The following is an 18074-nucleotide window of genomic DNA, read 5'->3' as shown; positions in this document are numbered from 1 at the left end:
TGAAGAACATTGTGTTCTTGGGGACCTTTAATGCTGCATAAATATTTTGCTACCCCTCCCCAGATGTGCCTGTACACAATCCTGCCTCAGAGCTCTATGAACAATTCCTTTGACCTCGTGGCTTGGTTGTTGCTCTGAGATGCACTGTCAACTGTGGGTGTCTCAGGAAGGCCAAGAAGAACATCAGGGACCCCCAGCCACCCAAACTGGAGCGTGATGGCCAAAACTGAAAGACTGGCCAGTAGTTTCTACCCTCAGGCTGCCGAATAGCCACCACTAGTCAGCTAACAAGTCAGCTATTAAGTGTATCTGCGTGTCTCTCACAAGGCAGAAGCATAGACTTATAGTTAGGTAAAACAATCATCAGACAAACCTCCACTGAGGAGGACAATGATGTATATGAACACATATTTGGATTAGGAGGAGCAGCCCATAGTGTAGTATAATGATGGTGTGTGTTACAGTAGACGGTGTTAGGAGGAGCAGCCCATAGTGTAGTATAATGATGGTGTGTGTTACAGTAGACGGTGTTAGGAGGAGCAGCCCATAGTGTAGTATAATGATGGTGTGTGTTACAGTAGACGGTGTTAGGAGGAGCAGCCCATAGTGTAGTATAATGATGGTGTGTGTTACAGTAGACGGTGTTAGGAGGAGCAGCCCATAGTGTAGTATAATGATGGTGTGTGTTACAGTAGACGGTGTTAGGAGGAGCAGCCCATAGTGTAGTATAATGATGGTGTGTGTTACAGTAGACGGTGTTAGGAGGAGCAGCCCATAGTGTAGTATAATGATGGTGTGTGTTACAGTAGACGGTGTTAGGAGGAGCAGCCCATAGTGTAGTATAATGATGGTGTGTGTTACAGTAGACGGTGTTAGGAGGAGCAGCCCATAGTGTAGTATAATGATGGTGTGTGTTACAGTAGACGGTGTTAGGAGGAGCAGCCCATAGTGTAGTATAATGATGGTGTGTGTTACAGTAGACGGTGTTAGGAGGAGCAGCCCATAGTGTAGTATAATGATGGTGTGTGTTACAGTAGACGGTGTTAGGAGGAGCAGCCCATAGTGTAGTATAATGATGGTGTGTGTTACAGTAGACGGTGTTAGGAGGAGCAGCCCATAGTGTAGTATAATGATGGTGTGTGTTACAGTAGACGGTGTTAGGAGGAGCAGCCCATAGTGTAGTATAATGATGGTGTGTGTTACAGTAGACGGTGTTAGGAGGAGCAGCCCATAGTGTAGTATAATGATGGTGTGTGTTACAGTAGACGGTGTTAGGAGGAGCAGCCCATAGTGTAGTATAATGATGGTGTGTGTAACAGTAGACGGTGTTAGGAGGAGCAGCCCATAGTGTAGTATAATGATGGTGTGTGTTACAGTAGACGGTGTTAGGAGGAGCAGCCCATAGTGTAGTATAATGATGGTGTGTGTTACAGTAGACGGTGTTAGGAGGAGCAGCCCATAGTGTAGTATAATGATGGTGTGTGTTACAGTAGACGGTGTTAGGAGGAGCAGCCCATAGTGTAGTATAATGATGGTGTGTGTTACAGTAGACGGTGTTAGGAGGAGCAGCCCATAGTGTAGTATAATGATGGTGTGTGTTACAGTAGACGGTGTTAGGAGGAGCAGCCCATAGTGTAGTATAATGATGGTGTGTGTTACAGTAGACGGTGTTAGGAGGAGCAGCCCATAGTGTAGTATAATGATGGTGTGTGTTACAGTAGACGGTGTTAGGAGGAGCAGCCCATAGTGTAGTATAATGATGGTGTGTGTTACAGTAGACGGTGTTAGGAGGAGCAGCCCATAGTATAGTATAATGATGGTGTGTGTTACAGTAGACGGTGTTAGGAGGAGCAGCCCATAGTGTAGTATAATGATGGTGTGTGTTACAGTAGACGGTGTTAGGAGGAGCAGCCCATAGTGTAGTATAATGATGGTGTGATGGTTACAGTAGACGGTGTTAGGAGGAGCAGCCCATAGTGTAGTATAATGATGGTGTGTGTTACAGTAGACGGTGTTAGGAGGAGCAGCCCATAGTGTAGTATAATGATGGTGTGTGTTACAGTAGACGGTGTTAGGAGGAGCAGCCCATAGTGTAGTATAATGATGGTGTGTGTTACAGTAGACGGTGTTAGGAGGAGCAGCCCATACGTCCCGTAGACAGTCGGTGGACAACGGCTTGATTTCATGTGATTCTTTATAGGTTGTTAACATTCGGCTGCTCTAGTAGTGCCCTATATGAAATCCATTATCTAAAGTTCCAATCTCTCTCTCTCTCTCTCTCTCTCTCTCTCTCTCTCTCTCTCTCTCTCTCTCTCTCTCTCTCTCTCTCTCATGGTAAAATCCAGTGTCAGGTAAAATATATATGTGTTTTACAGAGGCCTGTACAATAACGGGTCGGAGGATATTGTTATTACGTATATGCATTATTATGAGTTTAACGTCACCGTTTATGATGTGTGCTGTATGAGACCTATTTGCATGCCCAATAAATCAACAATAAACTTGAGAGTAATAAAAAAAAGTAACGTTTACATTTTTTCTTCGAAGTCAAAGTTAATTGACTACATTTGAATGACTACAATACCCAAAATCCGGAAGTATATTTACAAAAAAGGACTCTGACGTCATTCCCCATGAACTCGCAGTATGTACACATTGGACCCTCGAGGAAGTTAGTAAGAGACTATTTTAACCGAAAAAATATATATATATATATTAAACAACAATTTAAGTTGATGTAAAGTTAGCTTGTTGTTTAGGATTTACATTTAACTAAACGTATAGGCTATTTTTGTGTTGTTGTTGTCGTTTTCTCCTAAATACCGACCATTAGTTAGCGTAGCTGTAGCTATCTAAGTTAGACAGATGAGTCGCTTCTATCGGACCAATTTCTTCCCAATAGAGACACAGATAGAACAACTCACTGTCTGTTAAATAGAGCGAGCTAACGATGTTCTCGGTTAGACTAACAAACTATGTTAGCCATCCCCCGCATATTTAGCAAGCTAGTTAGCTAACGTGTGTGTGTGTGTGTGTGTGTGTGTGTGTGTGTGTGTGTGTGATGACTGATGACACTGATAGTTGTGTCCTTGTCCTTTGGAGGAAGAGGAATATGACCAGCCTACACGCCGTATAGATCAGTGCTTCGCCCACAGAGGGAACTGCGTGCGACTAACTGACAGAGAGGAAGAATGCCAAGGAGAAAACAATCAAACCCACAGCCCGTCAAATGTAAGTACAGTTTCATAGCCTTTTCTACCTACTATAGTCATGGTATTGAGTGGGTGGTGAAGGAGTTATCACAAAACTAACTCAACTGTAATCCATACTTGTACCTTCTAGAGGAGTGCTCATGTTGCTTACTAGATCAACTGTAATCCATACTTGTACTGATTTGAATGAAGTCTTGGGTTTGGGTATATACAACTTAAGTCGCTCTGGATAAGAGCGTCTGCTAAATGACTTAAATGTAAATGTAAATTTAAACTTGGATACAGGATTTGATCATATAGTTACAGAGTTGATGTGTACTTCAATAGTTAAACGTCTGTTAGCTTCCAGAACTGTAATGTCTCTCTCTCTCTCTCTCTCTCTCTCTCTCTCTCTCTCTCTCTCTCTCTCTCTCTCTCTCTCTCTCTCTCTCTCTCTCTCTCTCTCTCTCTCTCTCCTCTCTCTGTCTCTCTTGCTCTGTCTCTCTCTCGCTCTGTCTCTCTCTCGCTCTGTCTCCCTCTCTCTGTCTCCCTCTCTCTGTCTCCCTCTCTCTGTCTCCCTCTCTCTGTCTCCCTCTCTCTGTCTCTCTCTCTCTCTCTCTCTCTCTCTCTCTCTCTCTCTGTCTCTGTTGCTCTCTCTCTGTTTCTCTCTGTTTCTCTCTTTCTCTCTCTCTCTCTCTCTCTCTCTCTCTCTCTCTCTCTCTCTCATCATGCATGTGTGCATGGTTGGGTGTCATCCTCCTCTCTTCGTCCTCATGAATGTGTGTATCCCATCCTGTGTGTGAGTTATCTCATCTCTTCCTCCCTTCGTCCTCTCTGCTTCCTGTCTCTACTTCCCCTCCCTGACCTCTCCTCCCTCCCTCATCTCAATCTCCTCCTGCCCCCCCCCCCCTCTTTCTCTCACTCTTCCCTTGCTTCCTCCCTTCCTTTCTCTCCCTCCTTCTCCCCTTGCTTCCTCCCTCTCCCTTCCTCTTTCTCTCCCTCCTTCTCCCCTGCCTCTCCTCTTCAATCACCCCACAGTGCTATATTAGTGTGATAAAGGTTATTGTGTATTCCAGTAGACGGTGTAGTATAATGATGGTGTGTATTACAGTAGACAGTGTAGTATAATGATGGTGTGTAGTATAATGATGGTGTGTAGTATAATGATGGTGTGTAGTATAATGATGGTGTGTATTACAGTAGACGGTGTAGTATAATGATGGTGTGTGTAGTATAATGATGGTGTGTATTACAGTAGACAGTGTAGTATAATGATGGTGTGTAGTATAATGAGACAGTGTAGTATAATGATGGTGTGTAGTATAATGATGGTGTGTATTTACAGTAGGTGTGTAGTATAATGATGGTGTGTATTACAAAAGACAGTGTAGTATAATGATGGTGTGTAGTATAATGATGGTGTGTATTACAGTAGACAGTGTAGTATAATGATGGTGTGTATTACAGTAGACAGTGTGTAGTATAATGATGGGGTGTGTAGTATAATGATGGTGTGTATTACAGTAGACAGTGTAGTATAATGATGGTGTGTATTACAGTAGACAGTGTAGTATAATGATGGTGTGTAGTATAATGATGGTGTGTATTACAGTAGACAGTGTAGTATAATGATGGTGTGTGTAGTATAATGATGGTGTGTATTACAGTAGACGGTGTAGTATAATGATGGTGTGTGTAGTATAATGATGGTGTGTATTACAGTAGACAGTGTAGTATAATGATGGTGTGTATTACAGTAGACAGTGTAGTATAATGATGGTGTGTAGTATAATGATGGTGTGTATTACAGTAGACAGTGTAGTATAATGATGGTGTGTAGTATAATGATGGTGTGTAGTATAATGATGGTGTGTAGTATAATGATGGTGTGTAGTATAATGATGGTGTGTAGTATAATGATGGTGTGTGTAGTATAATGATGGTGTGTATTACAGTAGACAGTGTAGTATAATGATGGTGTGTGTAGTATAATGATGGTGTGTATTACAGTAGACAGTGTAGTATAATGATGGGTGTGTAGTATAATGATGGTGTGTATTACAGTAGACAGTGTAGTATAATGATGGTGTGTAGTATAATGATGTGTACAGTGTGTAGTATAATGATGGTGTGTATTACAAAAGACAGTGTAGTATAATGATGGTGTGTAGTATAATGATGGTGTGTAGTATAATGATGGTGTGTATTACAGTAGACAGTGTAGTATAATGATGGTGTGTAGTATAATGACAGTGTAGTATAATGATGGTGTGTAGTATAATGATGGTGTGTAGTATAATGATGGTGTGTAATTACAAAAGACAGTGTAGTATAATGATGGTGTGTAGTATAATGATGGTGTGTATTACAGTAGACGGTGTAGTATAATGATGGTGTGTGTAGTATAATGATGGTGTGTAGTATAATGATGGTGTGTGTAGTATAATGATGGTGTGTATATAAGTGGTGTGTAGTATAATGATGGTGTGTAGTATAGTAGACAGTGTAGTATAATGATGGTGTGTTTAGTATAATGATGGTGTGTAGTATAATGATGGTGTGTATTACAGTAGACCGTGTAGTATAATGATGGTGTGTAGTATAATGATGGTGTGTGTAGTATAATGATGGTGTGTTTAGTATAATGATGGTGTGTATTTAATGATGGTGTGTAGTATAATGATGGTGTGTGTAGTATAATGATGGTGTGTTTAGTATAATGATGGTGTGTATTACAGTAGACAGTGTAGTATAATGATGGTGTGTAGTATAATGATGGTGTGTATTAATGTAGACAGTGTAGTATAATGATGGTGTGTTTAGTTAATGATGGTGTGTAGTATAATGATGGTGTGTAGTATAATGATGGTGTGTATTACAGTAGACAGTGTAGTATAATGATGGTGTGTTTAGTATAATGATGGTGTGTAGTATAATGATGGTGTGTAGTATAATGATGGTGTGTAGTATAATGATGGTGTGTATTACAGTAGACAGTGTAGTATAATGATGGTGTGTGTAGTATAATGATGTGTGTAGTATAATGATGGTGTGTATTACAGTAGACAGTGTAGTATAATGATGGTGTGTAGTATAATGATGGTGTGTATTACAGTAGACCGTGTAGTATAATGATGGTGTGTGTAGTATAATGATGGTGTGTGTAGTATAATGATGGTGTGTATTACAGTAGACAGTGTAGTATAATGATGGTGTGTAGTATAATGATGGTGTGTAGTATAATGATGGTGTGTGTAGTATAATGATGGTGTTTATTACAGTAGACAGTGTAGTATAATGATGGTGTGTAGTATAATGATGGTGTGTAGTATAATGATGGTGTGTATTACAGTAGACAGTGTAGTATAATGATGGTGTGTAGTATAATGATGGTGTGTATTACAGTAGACAGTGTAGTATAATGATGGTGTGTAGTATAATGATGGTGTGTGTAGTATAATGATGGTGTGTATTACAGTAGACAGTGTAGTATAATGATGGTGTGTAGTATAATGATGGTGTGTATTACAGTAGACAGTGTAGTATAATGATGGTGTGTATTACAGTAGACAGTGTAGTATAATGATGGTGTGTAGTATAATGATGGTGTGTATTACAGTAGACAGTGTAGTATAATGATGGTGTGTAGTATAATGATGGTGTGTGTAGTATAATGATGGTGTGTATTACAGTAGACAGTGTAGTATAATGATGGTGTGTAGTATAATGATGGTGTGTAGTATAATGATGGTGTGTATTACAGTAGACAGTGTAGTATAATGATGGTGTGTGTAGTATAATGATGGTGTGTATTCCAGTAGACGGTGTAGTATAATGATGGTGTGTATTACAGTAGACAGTGTAGTATAATGATGGTGTGTAGTATAATGATGGTGTGTGTAGTATAATGATGGTGTGTGTAGTATAATGATGGTGTGTATTACAGTAGACAGTGTAGTATAATGATGGTGTGTTATTACCTGTGTGTGTGTGTGTGTGTGTGTGTGTGTGTGTGTGTGTGTGTGTGTGTGTGTGTGTGTGTGTGTGTGTGTGTGTGTGTGTGTGTGTGTGTGTGAGATATAGTAGACGGTGTGGAGTGTGAACCAGGATGCCTGGTTCTGGACAGTGACTTCCTGCTTAGTGGAGAGCTCTGTGAGTTTGGAGACACAGAGATCATGGGGCTGGACAGAGACACAGGTCAGACACACACACACACTTACACGTATACACACACACGGACCAACTTGATCTCATAGTTTCACTTACGAAATTATGGATGAACGTCTATTTTGTGATGCATTAGTTCTGCGTGGTTACAGGTGTACTTCCGAACGATAAACAGGGTTAATTCCGAGTGGTAAACAGGTTTAATTCCGAGTGTTAAACAGGGTTAATTCCGAGTGTTAAACAGGGTTAATTCAGCATAGTTAAAACAGGGTTAATTCAGCATAGTTAAAACAGGGTTAATTCAGCATAGTTAAAACAGGGTTAATTCAGCATAGTTAAAACAGGGTTAACAGAGTGGTAAACAGGGTTAATTCCGAGTGGTAAACAGGGTTAATTCAGCATAGTTAAAACAGGGTTAATTCAGCATAGTTAAAACAGGGTTAATTCAGCATAGTTAAAACAGGGTTAATTCAGCATAGTTAAAACAGGGTTAATTCAGCATAGTTAAAACAGGTTTAATTCAGCATAGTTAAAACAGGGTTAATTCCGAGTGGTAAACAGGGTTAATTCCGAGTGGTAAACAGGGTTAATTCAGCATAGTTAAAACAGGGTTAATTCAGCATAGTTAAAACAGGGTTAATTCAGCATAGTTAAAACAGGGTTAATTCAGCATAGTTAAAACAGGGTTAATTCAGCATAGTTAAAACAGGGTTAATTCAGCATAGTTAAAACAGGGTTAATTCAGCATAGTTAAAACAGGTTTAATTCAGCATAGTTAAAACAGGGTTAATTCCGAGTGGTAAACAGGGTTAATTCCGAGTGGTAAACAGGGTTAATTCAGCATAGTTAAAACAGGGTTAATTCAGCATAGTTAAAACAGGGTTAATTCAGCATAGTTAAAACAGGGTTAATTCAGCATAGTTAAAACAGGGTTAATTCAGCATAGTTAAAACAGGGTTAATTCCGAGTGGTAAACAGGGTTAATTCCAGTGGTTAACAGGGTTAATTCCGAGTGGTAAACAGGGTTAATTCAGCATAGTTAAAACAGGGTTAATTCCGAGTGGTAAACCAGGTTAATTCAATGGTAAACAGGGTTAATTCCGAGTGGTAAACCAGGTTAATTCCGAGTGGTAAACAGGGTTAATTCCGGGTGGTAAACAGGGTTAATTCCGAGTGGTAAACAGGGTTAATTCCGAGTGGTAAACAGGGTTAATTCAGCATAGTTAAAACAGGGTTAATTCAGCATAGTTAAAACAGGGTTAATTCAGCATAGTTAAAACAGGGTTAATTCAGCATAGTTAAAACAGGGTTAATTCCGAGTGGTAAACAGGGTTAATTCCGAACGGTAAACCAGGTTAATTCAGCATAGTTAAAACAGGGTTAATTCCGAGTGGTAAACAGGGTTAATTCCGAGTGGTAAACAGGGTTAATTCCGAGTGGTAAACAGGGTTAATTCAGCATAGTTAAAACAGGGTTAATTCCGAGTGGTAAACAGGGTTAATTCCGAGTGGTAAACCAGGTTAATTCCGAGTGGTAAACAGGGTTAATTCCGAGTGGTAAACAGGGTTAATTCCGAGTGGTAAACAGGGTTAATTCCGGGTGGTAAACAGGGTTAATTCCGAGTGGTAAACAGGGTTAATTCCGAGTGGTAAACAGGGTTAATTCCGAGTGGTAAACAGGGTTAATTCCGAGTGGTAAACAGGGTTAATTCAGCATAGTTAAAACAGGGTTAATTCCGAGTGGTAAACAGGGTTAATTCCGAGTGGTAAACAGGGTTAATTCCGGGTGGTAAACAGGGTTAATTCCGAGTGGTAAACAGGGTTAATTCCGAGTGGTAAACAGGGTTAATTCCGGGTGGTAAACAGGGTTAATTCCGAGTGGTAAACAGGGTTAATTCCGAGTGGTAAACAGGTTTACTTCCGAACGATAAACAGGTTTACTTCCGAACGATAAACAGGGTTAATTCCGAGTGGTAAACAGGGTTAATTCCGAGTGGTAAACAGGGTTAATTCCGAGTGGTAAACAGGGTTAATTCCGAGTGGTAAACAGGGTTAATTCCGAGTGGTAAACAGGTTTACTTCCGAGCGATAAACAGGTTTACTTCCGAACGATAAACAGGGTTAATTCCGAGTGGTAAACAGGGTTAATTCCGAGTGGTAAACAGGGTTAATTCCGAGTGGTAAACAGGGTTAATTCCGAGTGGTAAACAGGGTTAATTCCGAGTGGTAAACAGGGTTAATTCCGAACGATAAACAGGGTTAATTCCGAGTGGTAAACAGGGTTAATTCCGAGTGGTAAACAGGGTTAATTCCGAGTGGTAAACAGGGTTAATTCAGCATAGTTAAAACAGGGTTAATTCCGAGTGGTAAACAGGGTTAATTCCGAGTGGTAAACAGGTTTAATTCCGAGTGGTAAACAGGGTTAATTCAGCATAGTTAAAACAGGGTTAATTCGGAGCGCATTTTTTCTCCCCCAGAGTTCCCGAGTTGTTTTGAACACAGCATAAGCAGCGCTCTTCGACCATCACACCAGTGCTCTGCAATAGTTTTCAAAACATTTTATATATATTTTTTGTAGGTCGATATCGATGTCCTCAGGACCTTTTCCGATGTCCGCAAGTGGCTAGTGACTAATAAAATGCTATTTCTAGGGACCAATAGAATGCTGTTTCTAGTGACTAATAAAATGCTATTTCTAGTGACTAATATAATGCTATTTCTAGTGACCAATAGAATGCTATTTCTAGTGACCAATAGAATGCTGTTTCTGGGGACTACTAATAGAATGCTATTTCTAGGGACCAATAGAATGCTGTTGCTAGTGACTAATAGAATGCTATTTCTAGTGACTAATAGAATGCTATTTCTAGTGACCAATAGAATGCTATTTCTAGTGACCAATAGAATGCTGTTGCTAGTGACTAATATAATGCTATTTCTAGTGACCAATAGAATGCTATTTCTAGTGACCAATAGAATGCTGTTTCTAGGGACTACTAATATAATTCTATTTCTAGGGACCAATAGAATGCTATTTCTAGTGACCAATAGAATGCTGTTGCTAGTGACTAATAGAATGCTATTTCTAGTGACCAATACAATGCTATTTCTAGTGACCAATAGAATGCTGTTTCTAGGGACTACTAATAGAATGCTATTTCTAGGGACCAATAGAATGCTATTTCTAGTGACCAATAGAATGCTGTTGCTAGTGACTAATATAATGCTATTTCTAGTGACCAATAGAATGCTATTTCTAGTGACCAATAGAATGCTGTTTCTAGGGACTACTAATAGAATGCTATTTCTAGGGACCAATAGAATGCTATTTCTAGTGACCAATAGAATGCTGTTGCTAGTGACTAATAGAATGCTATTTCTAGTGACCAATAGAATGCTGTTTCTAGGGACTACTAATAGAATGCTATTTCTAGGGACCAATAGAATGCTATTTATAGTGACCAATAGAATGCTGTTTCTAGGGACTACTAATAGAATGCTATTTCTAGGGACCAATAGAATGTTATTTCTAGGAACCAATAGAATGCTATTTCTAGTGACCAATAGAATGCTGTTGCTAGTGACTAATAGAATGCTATTTCTAGTGACCAATAGAATGCTGTTTCTAGGGACTACTAATAGAATGCTATTTCTAGGGACCAATAGAATGCTATTTCTAGGAACCAATAGAATGCTATTTCTAGTGACCAGTAGAATGCTGTTTCTAGGGACTACTAATAGAATGCTATTTCTAGGGACCAATAGAATGCTATTTATAGTGACCAATAGAATGCTGTTTCTAGGGACTACTAATAGAATGCTATTTCTAGGGACCAATAGAATGCTATTTCTAAGAACCAATAGAATGCTATTTTAGTGACCAATAGAATGCTATTTCTAGGAACCAATACAATGCTATTTCTAGGAACCAATAGAATGCTATTTCTAGGGACCAATAGAATGCTATTTCTAGGGACCAATAGAATGCTATTTCTAGGGACCAATAGGATGCTATTTCTAGGGACCAAAGAATGCTATTTCTAGGGACCAATAGAATGCTATTTCTAGGGACCAATAGAATGCTATTTCTAGGGACCAATAGAATGCTATTTCTAGGGACCAATAGAATGCTATTTCTAGGGACCAATAGAATGCTATTTCTAGGGACCAATATAATGCTGTTTCTAGGGACTACTAATAGAATACTATTTCTAGGGACCAATAGAATGCTATTTCTAGTGACCAATAGAATGCTGTTGCTAGTGACTAATAGAATGCTATTTCTAGTGACCAATATAATGCTATTTCTAGTGACCAATAGAATGCTGTTTCTAGGGACTACTAATAGAATGCTATTTCTAGGGACCAATAGAATGCTATTTCTAGTGACCAATAGAATGCTGTTGCTAGTGACTAATAGAATGCTATTTCTAGTGACCAATATAATGCTATTTCTAGTGACCAATAGAATGCTGTTTCTAGGGACTACTAATAGAATGCTATTTCTAGGGACCAATAGAATGCTATTTCTAGTGACCAATAGAATGCTGTTGCTAGTGACTAATAGCATGCTATTTCTAGGGACCAATAGAATGTTATTTCTAGTGACCAATAGAATGCTGTTTCTAGGGACTACTAATAGAATGCTATTTCTAGGGACCAATAGAATGCTATTTCTAGGAACCAATAGAATGCTATTTCTAGTGACCAGTAGAATGCTGTTTCTAGGGACTACTAATAGAATGCTATTTCTAGGGACCAATAGAATGCTATTTATAGTGACCAATAGAATGCTGTTTCTAGGGACTACTAATAGAATGCTATTTCTAGGGACCAATAGAATGCTATTTCTAAGAACCAATAGAATGCTATTTCTAGGGACCAATAGAATGCTATTTCTAGTGACCAATAGAATGCTGTTGCTAGTGACTAATAGAATGCTATTTCTAGGGACCAATAGAATGCTATTTCTAGGGACCAATAGAATGCTATTTCTAGGGACCAATAGGATGCTATTTCTAGGGACCAAAAGAATGCTATTTCTAGGGACCAATAGAATGCTATTTCTAGGGACCAATAGAATGCTATTTCTAGGACCAATAGAATGCTATTTCTAGGGACCAATAGAATGCTATTTCTAGGGACCAATAGAATGCTATTTCTAGGGACCAATATAATGCTGTTTCTAGGGACTACTAATAGAATACTATTTCTAGGGACCAATAGAATGCTATTTCTAGTGACCAATAGAATGCTGTTGCTAGTGACTAATAGAATGCTATTTCTAGTGACCAATATAATGCTATTTCTAGTGACCAATAGAATGCTATTTCTAAGAACCAATAGAATGCTATTTCTAGGGACCAATAGAATGCTATTTCTAGTGACCAATAGAATGCTGTTGCTAGTGACTAATAGAATGCTATTTCTAGGGACCAATAGAATGCTATTTCTAGGGACCAATAGAATGCTATTTCTAGGGACCAATAGAATGCTATTTCTAGGGACCAATAGAATGCTATTTCTAGGGACCAATAGAATGCTATTTCTAGGGACCAATAGAATGCTATTTCTAGGGACCAATAGAATGCTATTTCTAGGGACCAATAGAATGCTATTTCTAGTGACCAATAGAATGCTATTTCTAGTGACCAATAGAATGCCAATTCTAGTGACCAATAGAATGTTATTTCTAGTGACCAATAGAATGCTGTTTCTAGGGACTACTAATAGAATGCTATTTCTAGGGACCAATAGAATGCTATTTCTAGTGACCAATAGAATGCTATTTCTAGGGACCAATAGAATGCTATTTCTAGGGACCAATAGAATCCTTTTTCTAGGGACCAATAGAATGCTATTTCTAGTGACCAATAGAATGCTATTTCTAGTGACCAATAGAATGCTATTTCTGGGGACGAATAGAATCCTATTTCTAGGGACCAATAGAATGCTATTTCTAGTCACCAGTAGAATGCTTTTTCTAGTGACCAATAGAATGCTATTTCTAGTCACCAGTAGAATGCTTTTTCTAGTGACCAATAGAATGCTTTTTTCTAGTGACCAATAGGATGCTTTTTTCTAGTGACCAATAGGATCTTTTTTCTAGTGACCAGGCTGACACTGACAAGTACACAGACACACTTACAGGGCATTCGGAAAATGTTCAGACCCCTTGACTTTTTCAACATTTTGTTACGTTACAGCCTTATTCTAAAATTGATTAAATCATTTTTCCCTTCATCAATCTAAACACAATACCCCATTTAAAAAATAGTTTTTTATAAATTTTTGCAAATGTAAAAAAACTAAACTGAAATATCAGATTTACATAAGTATTTATACCCTTTACTCAGTACTTTGTTGAAGCACCTTTGACAGCGATTACAGCCTTGAGTCTTCTTGGGTATGACGCTACATACTTGGCACACCTGTATTTAGGGGGTTTCTCCCATTCTTCTCTGCAGATCCTCTCAAGCTCTGTCAGGTTGGATGGGGAGGTCTCTCCAGAGATGTTCGATCGGATTCTGGCTGGGCCACTCAAGGACATTGAGACTTTTCCCAAAGCCACTCCTACATGGTCTTGGCTGTGTGCTTAGGTTCGTTGTCCTGTTGGAAGGCCTCCAGTCTGAAGTCCTGAACACTCTGGAGCAAGAATCTCTTTGTAATTTGCTCCGTTCATCTTTCCCTCGATCCTGACCAGTCTCTCAGTCCCTGCCGCTGAAAAACATCCATGCTTCACCGTAGGGATGGTATTGACCAGATGCTGAGCGGTGCATGGTTTCCTCCAGTCGGGACGCTTGGCATTCAGGCCACAAAGTTCAGTCTTGCTTTCATCAGACCAGAGAATCTTGTTTCTCGTGATCTGAGAGTCCTTTAGGTGCCTTTTGGCAAAATCCAAGCAGGCTGTCATGTGCCTTTTACTGAGGAGTGGCTTCCGTCTGGCCACACTACCATAAAGGCCTGATTGGTGGAGTGCTGCGGAGATGGTTGTCCTTCTGGAAGGTTCTCCCATCTCCAAAGAGGAACTCTGGAGCTCTGTCAGAGTGACCATTGGATTCTTGGTCGCCTCCCTGACCAGAGTTTTGGTGGTTCCAAACTTCTTCCATTTAAGAATGATGGAGGCCTCTGTGTTTTTGGGGACCTTCAATAACGTTGTAGAAACATCTCAAGGATGATCGACGGAAACAGTATCCACCTGAGCTTAATGTTGAGTCTCATTGCAAAGGGTCTGAATACTAATGTAAATAAGGTATTTCTGTATTTTTATTTTTGTATAAATTTGCAAACATTTCTAAACCTGTTTTCGCTTTGTCATTATGGGGTATTGTGTGTAGATGGAGGAATTTCTTTCATTTAATCCATTTTAGAATAAGGCTGTGTAACTTAACAAAACGTGGGAAAAGTCCAGGGGTCTGAATACTTTCCGAATGCATTGAATATGGTTTTACGAGTCTTTGACCAAATGCTGTTGTGTGCTCCTTCTCTCTCTCTCTCTCTCTCCCTCCTTCTCTCTCTCTCTCCATCCTTCTCTCTCTCTCTCCGTCTCTCCCCTGCTCTCTTCCTCTCTCTCTACCCCTTTCTCTCTACTTCTCTCTTTGTCCTCGCTCTAGCACTATCCCTCCTTCTCCCTCTCTCTCTCCCTCCTTCTCTCTCTCTCCCTCCTTCTCTCTCTCTCTCCTTCTCTCTCTCTCCCTCCTTCTCTCTCCCTCCTTCTCTCTCTCTCTCTCCCTCTCTCTCTCTCCTTCTCTCTCTCACTCTTCCCTCTCTCTCTCTCCTTCTCTATATCCCTCCTTTCTCTCTCTCTCCTTTCTCTCTCCTTTTCTCTCTCCCTCCTTCTCTCTCTCTCCCTCCTTCTCTCTCTCTCCCTCCTTCTCTCTCTCCCTCCCTCTCTCTCTCTCTCTTCTCTCTCTCTCTCTCTCTCCCTCCCTCCCTCTCTCTCTCCCTCCCTCTCGCTCTCTCTCTCCCTTCTCTCTCTCTCTCCCTCTCTCTCCCTCCCTCCATCTCTCTCTCTCTCTGTCAGGTATGACAGTGTTCTCTCTGAGTGATGACGGCACCAGCCTTCCAGCTTCGGGTGACTCAGCCTTCCCAGCATTCCTCTCCTGTAAGGGGTGCCGCCAATTGATGGGGGCCGACCTTGACCTGGGAGCAGGACTTGACTTGGGGGCGGGACTCTACTGCCTGAGCTGCGAAGAGGGCCTCCAATCAGAATCACACACAGCCATGGAGGATACCTCACAGGGGGAGGAGTCAACCCCGGCTGTCCAATCAAGTGGCGGGAAGAACAGGAAGAGGAAGAGGAGTAAGGCGGGTGATGAAGAAGTCTGTATGAAGCTGTACACGTGCTCTCTGTGTAGTTTCTCCTCTCGCTACTCCAACCATCTCAAACGCCACATGAGAACCCATGATGGAGAGAAGCCCTACCGCTGTCCCCACTGCCCCTACGCCTCTACACAGAGGGTCAACCTGCAGAGACACACGCGCACACACACCGGGGAGAAGCCCTACCTCTGCAACGCCTGCAGCTATGCCTGTAGTTCCCTGGGGAACCTGCGGAGGCACCAGCGCTCGCACAGCCAGGAGCCTCAGCCCCGGCCGCAACGCACACACACACTGAAGAGACGCAGCAGACGAAAACACAGAGAAAACGGTGAAGGTAAGGGCATACAGTCAGGCGAGCACACACACACACACACACACACACACACACACACACACACACACACACACACACACTTAGACACACACACAAACACACACACACACTTAGACACACTTAGACACACACACACACACTTAGACACACTTAGACACACACAAACACACACACACACTTAGACACACACACACACACTTAGACACACTTAGACACACACACAAACACACACACACACTTAGACACACACACAAACACAAACACACACACACTTAGACACACTTAGACACACACACACACACACACACTTAAACACACACACTTAGACACACACACTTAGACACACACAAACACACACACACTTAGACACACACACACACACACTTAGACACACACACAAACACACACTTAGACACACACACACACACACACACACTTAGACACACACACACACACTTAGACACACACAAACACACACACACACACACACAAACACACACACACACACACTTAGACACACACACTTAGACACACACACTTAGACACACACACTTAGACACACACACACAAACACACACACTTAGACACACACACAAACACAAACACACACACACTTAGACACACTTACACACACACACACACACACTTAGACACACACACACACACACACACACACACACACACACACACACACACACACACACACACACACACACACACACACACACACACACACACACACACACACACACACACACACACACAGAGGTAATATGTTCCAGAAAAGAGGATGGTTTCTTTTGAAAGTTCTAGCCTGGAGCTCAGAGTGAAAGGAGAAGTGTTGGTTAACTTCCTGAAACTGCAGTTTAAAAAGAGGAAGAAGCTCTGTTTGGTTGGCTGGTTACTGAACTAAAGGTTGTGTGTGTGTGTGTGTACTGTTCTCTCCTCCAGATGCCATTTTGTCAGACCTGACAGTGTGTGTGAGGAAGGACTCTGATTTCCTCCAGTCCCTAGGGGGGGTAGCCTCTCCCTCTCTCCCCCCCTCCGCCCCTCTCCCTGACCTCCTCTTCCCCCTCTGTTGTCGCTCCTGTGGCCTCACCCTGGAAGGAGAGAGAGAGGCGGAGGGCAGAGGACTGATGTGTAGTCAATGTTCTGAGTTTGTCCTCTCTAAGGATATAGGCTCCTCCAGCCCCACTGACACAGACTCGCACACAGTCCGGCCGGGGGCCAGCAAGCTGTACCGCTGCCCTCTCTGCCCCTTCCTCTCCCTCTACCCCAACCACCTGGCCCGACACGCCCACATCCACAGCGGGGAGAAGCCCCACCGCTGCCCTCAGTGCCCTTACGCCTCGGCCCACCTGGACAACCTGAAACGACACCTCCGGGTCCACACGGGGGAGAAGCCCTACCGCTGTCCCCAGTGCGCCTACGCCTGCGGGAACCTGGCCAACCTGAGGCGCCATGAGAGGATTCACTCTGGAGCCAAGCCGTTCCACTGCTCTGTGTGTGGCTACAGCTGTAACCAGAGTATGAACCTGAAGAGACACATGTTGAGACACACAGGGGAGAAGCCGTATGGCTGTGCTGAGTGTGACTACACTACGGGACACTGGGACAACTACAAACGCCATCAGAGGAAACACAGACACAACACACACAGCTGGGACAAACACACACACCAGGACACTACAGCAGACAGCAACACACAGCACTGACACACACACACACACACACACACACACACACACACACCACTGAGACACACACAGCACTGAGACACACACACACACACACACACACTCCACTGAGACACACACACACACTCCACTGAGACACACACTCCACTGAGACACACACACACTCCACTGATACACACACACACACACACTCCACTGAGACACACACTCCACTGAGACACACACACACACACCACTGAGACACACAAAGCACTGAGACACACACACCCCTGAGACACACACACACACACCACGGAGACACACACACACACACACACACCACTGAGACACACACACACACACACACACTCCACTGAGACACACA

At 41.8% G+C, this 18074-nt stretch overlaps 2 protein-coding genes across 30 annotated transcripts in view; both read left to right on the top strand.

The window, feature by feature from the left end:
* Positions 1-2602: 2602 nt before the first annotated feature.
* The window catches only part of LOC118376686 (zinc finger protein 513), a 17288-nt gene continuing 1816 nt past the window's right edge, over positions 2603-18074 (top strand). The window contains exons 1-5 of one of the 8 annotated variants that reach the window (XM_052485740.1): positions 2603-2671; positions 3103-3231; positions 7275-7388; positions 15381-16013; positions 16965-18074. The exon at positions 16965-18074 is cut by the window's right edge and continues 1816 nt beyond it. In XM_052485740.1, the coding sequence (XP_052341700.1) occupies positions 3192-3231; positions 7275-7388; positions 15381-16013; positions 16965-17728 (1551 nt within the window). In that variant the 5' untranslated portion in view covers positions 2603-2671; positions 3103-3191 and the 3' untranslated portion in view covers positions 17729-18074. The other 7 variants (XM_052485739.1, XM_052485742.1, XM_052485741.1 and 4 more) reach the window with 7 other exon arrangements.
* LOC127913540 (uncharacterized) lies at positions 7395-12634 on the top strand. Of its 22 annotated transcripts, none has more exons than XM_052485762.1 (4): positions 7721-7871; positions 8143-8430; positions 8878-9430; positions 9615-12634. In XM_052485762.1, exon 4 carries the CDS (start codon positions 9996-9998, stop codon positions 11232-11234), a length of 1239 nt encoding a protein of 412 aa, XP_052341722.1. In that variant the 5' UTR covers positions 7721-7871; positions 8143-8430; positions 8878-9430; positions 9615-9995; the 3' UTR covers positions 11235-12634. The 22 variants fall into 21 exon arrangements, with proteins under 22 accessions (XP_052341724.1, XP_052341722.1, XP_052341718.1 ...); XM_052485758.1 differs by lacking the exon at positions 8143-8430 and adding an exon at positions 8520-8760 and having other exon boundaries at positions 7721-8117; XM_052485754.1 differs by lacking the exon at positions 8143-8430 and adding an exon at positions 8520-8783 and having other exon boundaries at positions 7721-8117.

This window comes from Oncorhynchus keta, chromosome 29, assembly GCF_023373465.1.
Source record: "Oncorhynchus keta strain PuntledgeMale-10-30-2019 chromosome 29, Oket_V2, whole genome shotgun sequence".
Lineage (NCBI taxonomy): Eukaryota > Metazoa > Chordata > Actinopteri > Salmoniformes > Salmonidae > Oncorhynchus > Oncorhynchus keta.
Note: the sequence above shows the minus strand (reverse complement) of the source record. Positions and strands in the feature narration are given on the sequence as shown.

Coding starts and splice junctions, on each gene's coding strand:
- LOC127913540 (XM_052485764.1), top strand. CDS start 9,996: ATGCTATTTCTAGGGACCAATAGAATGCTGTTTCTAGTGACTAATAAA.